This window comes from Prionailurus bengalensis, chromosome B4 (assembly GCF_016509475.1).
Source record: "Prionailurus bengalensis isolate Pbe53 chromosome B4, Fcat_Pben_1.1_paternal_pri, whole genome shotgun sequence".
Lineage (NCBI taxonomy): Eukaryota > Metazoa > Chordata > Mammalia > Carnivora > Felidae > Prionailurus > Prionailurus bengalensis.
Window position 1 is genome coordinate 18,762,248 of NC_057358.1, and position 13,114 is coordinate 18,775,361.

The following is a 13,114-nucleotide window of genomic DNA, read 5'->3' on the forward strand; positions in this document are numbered from 1 at the left end:
TTCCTTTTTTTTAAGTTCTCAGTGGAATAAATTTAGAATTCAAATGCTGTTACTGCATAAGACAGGGTGAGGCACCCATAAAAATTATCCATCATAAAACCAACGTAACATCAATAATAGAAGAGAAGACAACATTTGGGTTAGAATTGTGTAAGCTGATGGATGCAGAATGGTTAGGTACAGACATGATGATTTTTCCCTCTGTATTTTTCGTGTTTGTCCTTTGTTTACGGCTGCACATTTGCAGGCATATTTGAGAAACATGGATTTATAGGATTTATAGCTACCTACTGTGCCATCCACTTTCAGTAACAGTTGGTTTCCTAAATGAATTGGCAAGTAGGCATATCACAGTAGTGTTTTGTTTTATTTTCTATGGTGTTAGTATAGTTTGCTTTCGAGCAGAAAAGGGAAATCTTTGTGCCTGAAGTGGCTTTTGACAACTCTTTAAGTACCATTATTCCTATAAAGGACAAGATGTGGTTTGAATAATTTAGTAGTGCTAAAATGTCACATTTTTAGAACATCTATTTTATGGCTTTCCTTGAAAAATTGAGCCAAACACCTCTCCCTGGAATTTATAAACTCCTGCCTCTAAATTCCTAGGTAAACCATAAATTGTCTTCCTCTTTGAATGAAAGTTGCCATGACAACTTGGCAAGCATGGGCTATAGAAGTCTAACATCAAACTCTAGTCTTTAGTTTTTCAGTATTTTCAAAGATGTGATATTATCTTGAGAAGCTCTGGTTTAAGTACAAATGAACATTATTTTCAGTTAGACATATCAGTGATTGTAATTAGACAAAAATCATGTATATTTTTGCAGATAATCCATTATTTAAGTATAATGATATCCTTTACCTTATAAGACTATTTCTTGATTAACTATAGAGATTTAGGGGTTAAGGGAAATACCAAAATCATTTTAGATATGTTGATTGCAACAATTATATTGAGCTCAAAACTGAAAGTATGTAATTTTAAAGAGAATATCTATTTGGTATTTATATGGTAATATGGTAATTTGGCTGCATGATAGACTCTGTTACATCATTCGCCTAAAGATCACATCTCTGTGTTGCTAAATTCTTTATAATAATACAAAAAATAGGGAGAAAATTTGAAAGTTTTATTTGAACTTATTGTTTTTTTCAAAACACCCCTTATATGTGATTCATGGAAAAATTAAATGAATCATTATCATTTGTAGTTCAGACTTGATGATTTCTGGCAGTTTAGGTACAAGTTTCCACTCCTACTTTATAATTAGCTAGAATACCAGAATTGAATACATGTTTGTTATCAAGATCTATAAATCTGTAGATGAGACTGCCTTATTCAATGTTGCGTAAGTCTCTTGAAAGTTACCAAAACATGTTTGTCAGTTAGGATTCTTTTGGTTGACAATAATCCAACTCAAGGTGGGTTTTTTTGATGTTTGTTTATTTAATTGTTTATTTTAAATTCAAGTTAGTTAACATACAGTGTTGTTTTAGCTTCAGTAGAACCCAGTAATTCATCTCTTACATATGACACCCAGTGAGCAATCTAGCATGTGCCCTCCTTAATGCCCTTTACCCATTTAACCCATCCCCCCACCAGCTCTCTTCCAGCAACCCTAAGTTTGTTCTCTGTATTTAAGAGTCTATGGTTTCCCTCCCTCTCTGTTTTTATCTTATTTTTCCTTCCCTTCCCCTATGGTCATCTGTTGTGTTTCTCATATTCCACATATGAGTGAAATCGTATGATACCTGTCTTTCTCTGACTTATTTCACTTAGCATAATACCTTGCAGTTCCATCCATGTTGTTGCAAATGGCAAGATTTCATTCTTTTTCATCACTGAGTGGTATTCTATTATGTATATATACCACATCTTCTTTATCCATTCATCAGTTGATAGACATTTGGGCTCTATCCATAATTTGGCTGTTGTTGATAGCACTGCTATAAACATTGGGGTGCATGTGTCCCTTTGATTCAGCATTTCTGTGTCCTTTGGATAAATTCCTAGTAGTGCAATTGCTGGGTCTTAGGGTGATTTTATTTAATATTTTGAGGAACCTCCATATTGTTACCCAGAGTGGCTACACCAGTTTGCATTCCCACCAACAGTGCAAAAGGGTTCTCCTTTCTCCACATCCTCGCCAATATCTGTTGTCTCCTGAGTTGTTCGTTTTAGCCATTCTGACAGGTGTAATGTATCTCATCGTGGTTTTGATTTGCATTTCCCTAATGATAAGTGATGTGGAGCATCTTTTCATGTGTCTGTTAGCCATCTGGATGTTAGCCTTAAGGGGATTTGACAATTAAAAAATTTAATGGTTCAGCTAAGTGTACAAGCCCAGAATGCACTAGATGCACTTGATCTGGCTTCTTTTCTTTCCTTTCCTTCTCTCTTCTCTTCTCTTCTCATCCCTTCCCTTTTCTTTTCTTTTTTCTCTTTTTTTTTTAATTTTTTTCAGAGATAATGGCTCTGTTTCTATCCATGTTTGCTTTGCCTTCAGGCAGGGTTTCTTCATGGTAGCAAATGGTGGCACAGTAGTCACAGGTCTCATACCTACATATCTCAGCAATCACAATAAGGGCAGTTATCTCCTCTTTACCTAAATTCCTACCTGTCTCATGAATTGGTTCCTTTTAGGTTGTGTGCTTCTGGTGCCCCCCAGCTACTGTGGCCAGTAACAATGACATGGGCAGAATGGCTTGTGCCCAATGTCATGGAGGGTACCCGCCACAAAGCTTCTGGTAGCGAAGCACCAGACAGTAGGAAGGAATTCTACATGTGACGAAGACACAACCAAATGTCGTTACCTCCTAGAACCCAGGCAGTCGGTGTCATAATGTTCTGGAAAGGAGTGCTAGAAAACCACTAGGATATGAAATCTCTCTTGGGCTGCATGAAATCTTATTCATGCTTCTTTCTTTGTATCTCCTTTTTTTCCTCCTTTCTCTAAAGAACTTTTTTATCTTTCATCAGGGTTGTACCCATAATGTGTATCTGATACCCAGAGTTCAATTGGAGGTTGGACGTTTACCTAGTACTTTTTCTTTTATCTTACTGTTAACATTTAATCACTGTTATCAAGATTTATATCTAAGGTCATATTTTTTCTTTTGGTCATGGGACAAAATCTATTTAGAATGCTGCATAGAAAATTCCTTTCCTTTATGTAGTCAGTGTTATATATTTCTAGCCTGATGAATTGAAAGGTACATGGAATTGTTTTCACTAGATTTCAAGAATAATCGTATTTTATTCAATTAGCACTTCAGTAACAAATGCATTAGACAAAATTCACATTCTAAACTTTATGATTCAAATCACATACACTGTATTTGGCAAACATTATTCTTACATTCCTACATACATTCTTACAAACATTATCCTTACATTCGTACAAACATTCATCAGACATGAATGTTTTTAAATTTATTTTACCTAGCAGACTCCTCAAATTGATAAGCATAATTATATTTTATGTTTAGAAAAAATTAACTGCAGCCCAAGTTAGTCGAGAATCATATGATTTTTCTGGGTTTTCCTCAGTAAAATTGCCTTTTAAAACATGTAAATCTCTTCATTCAGTGAGAGCACAAAAATTAAAGGTTTTGTGACAGGCACCATTGTGATTATCAATAGTGAGAATTCAAATAAAAGTAGAATTTAATAACCCAAATTATAGGGGAAAAATGTATTATTTCCATTTCTGGGATCATTAACTGAAAGCAGGTCTTCATATAAAGACCTAGTTTTAAAGAAGAGAAGTTTGGGTTTGTTGTCACTCAATAGTAATTATATAGTTCAGGTTTTCAGTAAATAGCTCCAAAAGTGACATGTTGTTTGGGCAGCAATTAGATCCCTAGAATTACTGTGGTAAAAAGACTATTGTAAACAGAGTGTGTATTTTCCTCTGTGTTTTATTTATTTAACAATTTCCTCTAAAGAGGTTTATTTTATTTATTTTTAAATCTAATTCACTTCCCTTAGAGGTTATTTAACTCCTCTGGCTATTTTGAAGAATAGTAATATTTCTAGTTGCATAATATCATTTTTGTTTGACTTTTAAAGAATTTTAGGGACAGTATCTCTAGGGTTTTGTGGGTTTTTTCTCCTTGTGAGGGCTTTTTTTTTTCTTTTTAATGGAACTCTGTGTATAACTCTGGCAATTATATACATTGGGTATATAGTGACTTAAATGCTTTTTTTTTTTCCCAGCCTGATTGAGATAGAATTTATATAGAACATTGTGTGTGTTTAAAGTGTACATCCTGTTGATTTGGTGTACTATGTACTATATACTGCAAAATGATTACACCATAGCATTAGCTAACACCTCCATCACATCACATAATTACCATTTATTTTTCGTGGTGAGAGATCTATTCTCTTAGCTACCTGCAAGTATATAATACAGTATTGTTAACTATAGTCACCATGCCGTGGATTACATCCCCAGAGCGTATTTGTCTTATAACTGGAAATTTGTACTCTTTAGCCAACACCCCCCACCCCACAGCCCCTGGTACCACCATTGTCCTCTGTTTTTCTATGAGTTCAGCTACTGTATTGTATTGTATTGTATTGTATTGTATTGTATTGTATTTTTATTTTATATCTGTCTATTTATTTAGAGAGCACAAAAACCTGTGTGAGTCCAGGGGAAGGTTGGTGGGAAGGGCGAGGGGGGCAGAAGAAGAGGGAGGGAGAGAATATTAAGCAGGCCCCATGCCCAGTTTAGAGCCCCATGCAGGTCTGGATCTCACAACTGTGAGATCATGACCTACGCTGAAATCAAGAGTCAGTCACTTAACTGGCTAAGCCACTCAGGCACCCCGAGTTCACCTCTTTAAGATTCTGCATATATGTGAGAACAGACAGTATTTGTCTTTCTCTGTCTAGTTTCTTTCACTTGGCGTAATGCCTTCAAGTTTCTTCCATGCTATCTCTGTTCTTGATGTGCATTATTCTTTTATTACAGGAGGACACAGATCACAATTACTATATATCTCGGATATATGGTCCCTCCGATTCAGCCAGCCGGAATTTGTGGGTGAACATAGACCAGATGGAAAAAGACAAAGTGAAGATCCATGGAATTTTGTCCAATACTCACCGGCAAGCTGCGGTAAGTGCTTTGACATTTTGAGTTTCCTTTTCTCTGCTATGAAAAAATGTTGGCTTTAATTGGCATATAAATGTTGTTTGTTACGATCACTTATTACTATTTAGTTCTGCAATTGCAATTTAGATTCATAATTGAATATAAGGTATTATAGAAAGTGAAAGAATTATTTTGATAAGCCACTCTCAATTTAACTATTAATTAATTAAATTAACCATTAATTTCTCTAATAAGATAATGAATTGAATATTCAAAGTTGAGATTGCTCTTGGATGATTTTGTTTTCTTTTAATCTATGAATTTAGAGAGCATTTAAAAAATTGTTAATGTTTATTTTTGAGAGTGAGACAGAGACAGAGCATGAGTGTGGGAGGGGTAGAGAAAGAGGGAGACACAGAATCCGGACCAGACTCCAGGCTCCAAGCTGTCAGCACAGAGCCTGACACGGGGCTGGAACCCACGAACCATGAGATTATGACCTGAGCCGAAGTCGGCCGCTAAACCGGCTCAGTCACCCAGGCCTCCCGAGAACATTTTTTAAAAAGTTACATGAATTTGGCATCTGCCATTTTGCATGGGTTTATTACTTTCTTGGTCTGAAAAAGATTTCACCAGAAACATTTCTGATTCAGATAACCAAATTAGGTATCTCAGTGAAAAAGTTTGATATAAAGGGCAAAAAAATTAAATCTGGAAGTCTCCGAACATGTTTCAGCCTGAGTTTATCCTTTACCAGCGTTGGCTCCTTAAACAAGTAATGTAACTTGTAACGAGGTGTAGTTTCTGTATAGTGGGGATGACAGGATATCAATTCAGGCCTCACTTACCTTCCTTGGTCAGTGGTGTCCTATTCTACCTGTCAGGCTGAATGCTTACATGGATTAGCTTTTCAATCTTCATAATAACCCTATGATTTAAATATGATTGCCATCCAGGTATTGTGGATGAGAGAACTGAGTAAGGGAAAAATCAAATAAGCTGCCTAGAGGCCTCCAGCTACCACTAAGTGATGAAACTCAGCTTTTAGCCTAGGCAGCCAAGCCCACACTCACAATGTGTCTGTAAAGTATATCCCACTTGGTTCCAGCAGTTTTTGATAGTCATTTTTCTCATAAATACCTGATTTAACATTCAGTGAAAAGTTATTTAGTTTTGCTATCACAGATAATACCAGTGATCTTATCATCATCATAAGTGAATACATCAGCGAACTCATGTATTTTTCAGTTTGATATGACAAAGGGAAAACACAACTTTAACCTTTCAAATGTTATGACCATTACTGACTTAACGATACAACTAACAGACGGGGCACTTGGGTGGCTCAGTCATTTAAGCGTCCAACTTCAGCTCAGGTCATGATCTCACTGTTCGTGAGTTCGAGCCCCACATCGGGCTCTGTGCTGACAGCTCGGAGTCAGTCTGGAGCTTGCTTCAGATTTTGTGTCCCTCTCTCCTTCTGCTCCTCCCCTGCTCGTGCTCTCTCTCTCTCTCTCTCTCTCTCTCTCTCTCTCTCTCTCTCTCCCCTCTCAAAAATTAATAAACATTAAAGAAGACAATTTCAAAAAGAAAGAGAGAGAACTAATGGAGAATGACTTTAGAGATATAAAGTGGCACTGATTTGATGGTTATATCAAAATTTGGGGCCCAAATCCTTCATTGTATATGTGCAGACTTTCCTATTTTAAGAGAACAACTGCTAACAGCTAAAATGGAATTAATTATAACTCACCATGAGATTATTCACTGAATTGTCAGTGTAGAGCACATGTGGTCTGAGGCTGAGAGGCAAGCAAAGTCCCCATCTCCGCTGATGATGAATTCCATCATCCCTTTTCTTTTCCATATTCAGGCAACCCCAGACAAAATGACAGATTCAGAAATGATTCCCTGTTGGGTTTAGAACAAGATTTTCAAAGAGAAAATGAGAAAGTTTTAGATTAGGACAATGTCTATCAGAAATTTCTTGCATTTGACAATCTGCTCACAATATTGCAGTACCTAATACGCTTTGTAAAAGTTCAAATGTTGGGTGCATCCAATTGAAGTTTCCATAAATTGGCCCAGTTCTGCTGTCAGCCACAACGGATGAAATCTCGAGGCAGACAAAGAAGGTCATCAGTTAAAGTGTTAGCGGAGTTCTGCTTACTCACTTTCCTTTGCTGTGCTCTCCCGAAAGTGCGGCCACTCATGTGTCTTGTCTTGCCTTGAAGAATATTTTTTCTCGTTGGAGTAGGGTTCTCTTGGTTACCGTGTGACCTCAATTCTCTGATTAGTCTCAAGATAAATCATGATGCTGTAATGGTCCATTTTTCTTCCTGTTAGTGTGGGGGTGACACTTCGCTTTTGACACCAAGCACAAAATCGTGAGCTTCAGCTTGGAAACTTATCTGGTATTCCATGCTCAGATTTTTAAATATGTATCACTGGTAGCAACATTTATTATTTCAGCTCTGTCATTGTCACAGTCTGTTTGTTCTGGTTTTTAACAGGAATTTTAGGGGCACCTGGGTGGCTTCATTGGTTAAGCATCTGACTTCAGCTCAGGTCATGATCTCACGGCTTGTGAGTTCGAGCCCCATGTCAGGCTCTGTGTTGACAGCTCAGAGCCTGGAGCCTACTTCACATTCTGTGCCTCCCTCCCTCTCTCCCTCTCCCTCTCTCTCTAGCAAAAATAAACATTAAAAAATTAAAAAGAAAACAACAAGAATTTTAGCTATCACCGAACATTTCTTAGAGTTAGAAATCGGTCCTGTACCCATTTTCCTGTCATTATCAACAGAACACACACACACACACACACACACACACACACCCCCCTAGGTCCACACTTCCCTTTACAACAATAGAATTGATATTTCTTAGCCTCCTTTTTCTTTCCTGGAAAAATTTGCCATATAGAGTCCTTCATTTAAGTAAGTCTTATGTCTAGGAACTTATAAATTTAGTTAATAGATTCCTGTTAAAAATATTTTTCTAGGGGCGCCTGGGTGGCTCAGTCGGTTAAGCGTCCGACTTCAGCTCAGGTCACGATCTCGCGGTCCGTGAGTTTGAGCCCCGTGTCGGGCTCTGGGCTGATGGCTCAGAGCCTGGAGCCTGCTTCCGATTCTGTGTCTCCCTCTCTCTCTGACCCTCCCCCGTTCATGCTCTGTCTCTCTCTGTCTCAAAAATAAACTTAAGAAAAAAAAAATTTTTTTTAAATATTTTTCTACATACGTTCTTGCTTTCTTAAGTGTGATGGTTAAGTATTAGTCTGAGATTTCCAAATTTTAAAGAGTGACTCGTGTTTAAAAATTTCCTCAGTTGGCCTCCCCACCTTTCCAATCTTGCCTGATTTGCTCCATTTCTGTTCCGCCTTCCTGGGGGTAGAATCAGGTTTGGGGGGATGATGACAGAATTGTAATGCTAAGGTAGTAGTATCACCAGGGGGCTCAATACTGTCCATAAACATGCTCCCTCCTACCCCCACACCACCCAGGCACCAAAGTACAGCTACTCTCTCCCTTGATGTTACTGAGAGGCTTTAGCAGAAGGGGAAATGGCAAATGGGAAAGAACACATTCACTTTATTAATCAGGCTCGTTGATGTCATAATCTTCATGATCCTTGATGCAAAGCTCTCTGGTAATTTAGTTGGAGACAGGACTTAAATTTAAGCCCTAAGGGAAGAGGGAGATTCTCAAATCTTATCACCAAATAATGTAGTTTTCATGCCCAAGAGCATGCATTCTGTCAACAAATCAGACAAAAAAGAGAAAAGATATATGTGGCTAGGGGCATACTAAGGGCGTTTGGCTAACTAACCCAGCTCTAGATAAGCAGGAGTTGAGTGAGAAAGCTAGAAGATTCGGTTTTCCTAAAGATGCACCTTCCCTCCTCCTTCCAGCTGCCTCAGAACTGTGCAGAGAAAGATAAAAAGCAGGGTCTGACTTGGAAGCATGATTTTTTAAAGAAATATTTTCCCTCCACCACCACCATTTATAAATGCAGTCTACACAGCATGTTGGAGTCTTCCATTAATATTCTAGTAAGAGGAAGAGAGTAGAATTGGAGTAGGAGTTTTCCCTTTTCTCCCATCCACAAAAAATATCTTATAATTTCAGGGCAGAGGAAAACTTAGGAAAACTTTCAGGGCAGAGGAAAATCATTCACCTCACATGTCGAAACACACTGATTTCTTTTCCCTTCTCATACATGGGTCATGTGGAAGCCACACACATTAGTATTTATATTATGTATGTATGCTACAATTTGATTATAGTCTCCCCGTTATCCTTTTAGGTTTAAATAACATTTCTTAAATCATTATTGCAAAAAAAGCAGATGTTAAAACCTAGTTTTAACTTTGACAGATTAAAGGAAAGAGCATGTTTTCTTAGACAAAGAAAAGTGAAAAATTTGTATAAGTCCCTACCATATGGCATGCAATGAGCCAGACGCTTTATATTCAAATACTGGTACTTATTTGGATATTTTTGTCCTTTCTTCAAAGTCACACAGTTGTCAGACTGCAGATCTAGAAGCTTCTGACTATAAACCTAGGAACAAGTCTGGATTTATTTCTTCTCCTCTGTGTGGACCTTCAAACTCCACAGTTTTGATATTTTCCTCTATATTTCTATATCCATATTACTTAATATATTGCTTGGGCACAAAGTTGGATTCAATAGCCAGTCAAATTAAAACTATTTTGCTTTCTGAAACCACAGTTTATGAAATTCTGATTCACAGCTTCTAGAGAAGTACCACTGGCCTGGTGGGAGGAATCCAGGGTTAGAAGTCATGAAACCTTGGCTCCAAAACTCATTTTCTTGGTTTCTGGCCTCTCTGTGCCTCAATTCTATAACCTGGAAGAAAGGGGAAAAAAATGCCTGCCTTGACTATCTCTAGTGCTATTTTGAGACTAAAAATGAAATGGATATGAAAGGACACTGAAAATATCAAATAAAAATGAGATTGTAAGGCAGTGCTATTTGAGAGTCTTTATTCTTTATAACAAAAAAATAACCCCCAAATAAGTTAATTCCCAAGTGATCTCTAAGAGTCTCCGATAGACAGATATGTATCTATATATTTATATCTATATTGTAACCCCTCCCCTCTTTTTTTTTTTTTTTTTTTGGCCAAGAAGACACCAGTGTGCTTTTGGCCAGACATAAACACACTCTTAACTTAAAAAAAAATATCTATATGTTGGTAGGAAGATTGATACTTTATATAAGAAACCCCAGCAACATGAAATGAAATTCTGTTCCCTCTCTATCATAATGCAGGTAAGGTTTTTTGTGAGATTTGTATGTTTTTTGATGTGGTCTTTTTTTTTTTTTAATTTTAAAAATCGGGCTGTTCTTGGTGGAGATCCTCAGACTATGTGAATATACACAGAAACCTTCATTTAAAAACTTAAGCCTTCTGGGGTTTGTTTGTTTGTTTTTTCCAAGAAAATAACATCATTTCAACTAACACCTCCATAGGTCTCCTGTTGGCATAATGCTGATGTTGACGGGCTAAATGTGAATGTCCATGGTGACAGCTTGGTTTCTGGCTTCTCTGTGCCTCGTTTTCTCATTCTGCACAATTTCTTTTTTTTTCCTGTGCATCAGAAAATCTGTTGATAAGTGCTGATTTTTCTAAATGATTAACTCAAAAGTCTACTTAATTTGCTATCTAGATTAGGCTACTCTCTACACATTTTTGCCTCAGGTCTGTTCACACTAACAGTTAAGTTGTTTTTATTTAGTTTCACTTCGGCTGCTTGAATACACTTGCTGCTCTAGTGTTTGAATTGCTCCGTTTCAGCCAAGACATTTACAGTTTATCAACTTGGCCTTATTTGCCTTTGTTCTTAGGATTTTCCTCTAGTTTAATAAAAGACTAGGATGAGTTTTGTCTGCATGAGTCTTTCTAACTAAATTTTTAAGTTTGATTAGTTGATTTTACTATTATTATTATTTACTTAAGTCACTGATCTTTGAGACTAATTCACTCTGTCCTGAAGAAAGTATTATTTGAGGGCCCTTATGGAAAATAAGGGCATGGTGAGGTGCCTGGGTGGCCCAGACAGTTAAGTGTCAGACTCTTGATTTTGGCTCAGGTCATGATCTCATGGTTCATGGGATCGAGCCTGGTGTCTCCCTCTGTCCTGACAGCACAGATCCTGCTTGGGATTCTCCCTCCCCCTCTCTCTCTGCCTTTCCCCTGCTTGTGTGCATGCATGCACGTGCTCTTTCTCTCTCTCTCTCTCTCAAAATAAACATTTTTTTAAAAACAGAAAATGAAGATATCTCTCTGTTCTATTCCACAAAACTAACATGAGATTAGAGTAAATGAGTTCTGTTCCTCTGTATCCCAGGGAAATGAGCTGGTCCGCCTGCCTTAAAGCTAGTAAATAAATACATGTAAAGATCTATTCCTTCTCCTGCTGATGGTTGTAATGGTACAGATTAAACATTCCTCACCTAATGTGCTGAGTTTAGTAAACTCCTTTTACTTATATCGTCATCTAAACAGATGTATAGTAGTGATTATTTAAGATACCCTTGAGACCCTTCCTGAATCTAGGAACCACCTCAGACATAGAAGCGATGTTGGAAAGTTTTAAGATAGTTTTATGAAGCCCACAGTGATCAGTTTTCATGTGTATAACAAGACTTCGTTTTCCAAATCAAGAACATTTTTTTTAATCACACATGATTTTATTCTATTTCAGTTCAATTTCATCTTATTTCTCCATATTGTGTCTTTAGTGGACAGGCACCATTGTTTCTATAAAATTAGAGTCATAGGGGTAACCTTAATTTCATCATCTGTTACCAATGATGGCTATAAAATATTCTAGATAAAGGAATCTCTGCCCAGTTTTCAGAGTCACAAGTGAGGCAAACACTTGAGGCTTCTGTGAAATCTTAGAAGATTTCATTCACATTAGCCTTTTACAATCATAGAGCTATAAAAATGAGATCGCACAGCCATATCTCAGATGGAATAAATAATTTCGTTTACTCTTGTTTTCTAGATTCTCTTCTCCAACCTATTTTTGATCATCTTTTCTGAGATCTCTCCGTGAGTCCGTGAAGACTTAATAACAGTTAATTTTAGAAAAGTGACCACAAAACATATTCTCACCCTGAAGTTATAAAATGATAAAGCTTTCACATGACTCTTTTGCAGGGAAATATTTTGTAACACTGAAAACTTAGCAAAATGTAAATGGAATGGAATCCTCTTTAAGAGAGAACACAACTAAAAGCAAAGAGACTTAATTCTTGTGAAAAATATTCAAGTACAGAAGATAAAAGACATTTTGGGATTGGGATTGCTTGGACAAGCTAGTATGTTAGTATCTTTTAAAAATGTTGGTTATACCAATTTTTGTTATCTTTCTTTTTGTCTATTTCTTCTTACCAAAATATAGCCTATTGCTTACTAGGGAAAATAGTCAAAATCTCACATGGTTTGTTCATAAATTATTATCCTGTTAGAACTCCTGCTGTGCCTGGGTTTCCAGCCTCAGAAAGCTGGTGTCTCTTTCTTTAGTGGAGGTTGTCTGTTAAAATGCCAGTGGGACTAGAAGTGAACCACCTGTAGCCACTCTCAATTGGTGATGAATCGCCAGGAATTCCTTATTATGAAGCAGCTGCCTGAGAAAAAATGTCAAGTAAGCTTCACTGCTGATAAATGGGGCAAGAGTTAGCCACCGGAATCCTGATACCCTGCAGAGTAGGCTGTAGAGATTGGTAGGTTTTCCTATGGGAGCAGCTCTTAGAAGCTGCTTTGGGAGGGCATACATTTTTACACAGCTTTTGAAAAATCCAGAAGTTGCCAAATGTGACCAATTATTAAAAATTGGTGAGTCTGCATAAACAGTATGGAGGGTTTTTTGCATTATTTTTGTAACCTCAATTTGAAGTTATTTCCAAATAAAAACTTAAAAAAGAGAAATTAACCAAGAAAGATGAAACGTTAAAATTGAACTTGGCCTAAATTTC

The 13,114-nt window shown here is 37.1% G+C and overlaps 1 protein-coding gene across 2 annotated transcripts in view; it reads left to right on the forward strand.

Moving 5' to 3' along the window:
* The window catches only part of PLXDC2 (plexin domain containing 2), a 455,689-nt gene that overhangs the window by 225,391 nt on the left and 217,184 nt on the right, over positions 1-13,114 (forward strand). For both annotated transcript variants that reach the window (XM_043564759.1, XM_043564758.1), the window contains exon 3: positions 4,983-5,129. In XM_043564759.1, coding sequence (XP_043420694.1) covers positions 4,983-5,129 — 147 coding nt within the window. The remainder of the gene's footprint in view (positions 1-4,982; positions 5,130-13,114) is intronic.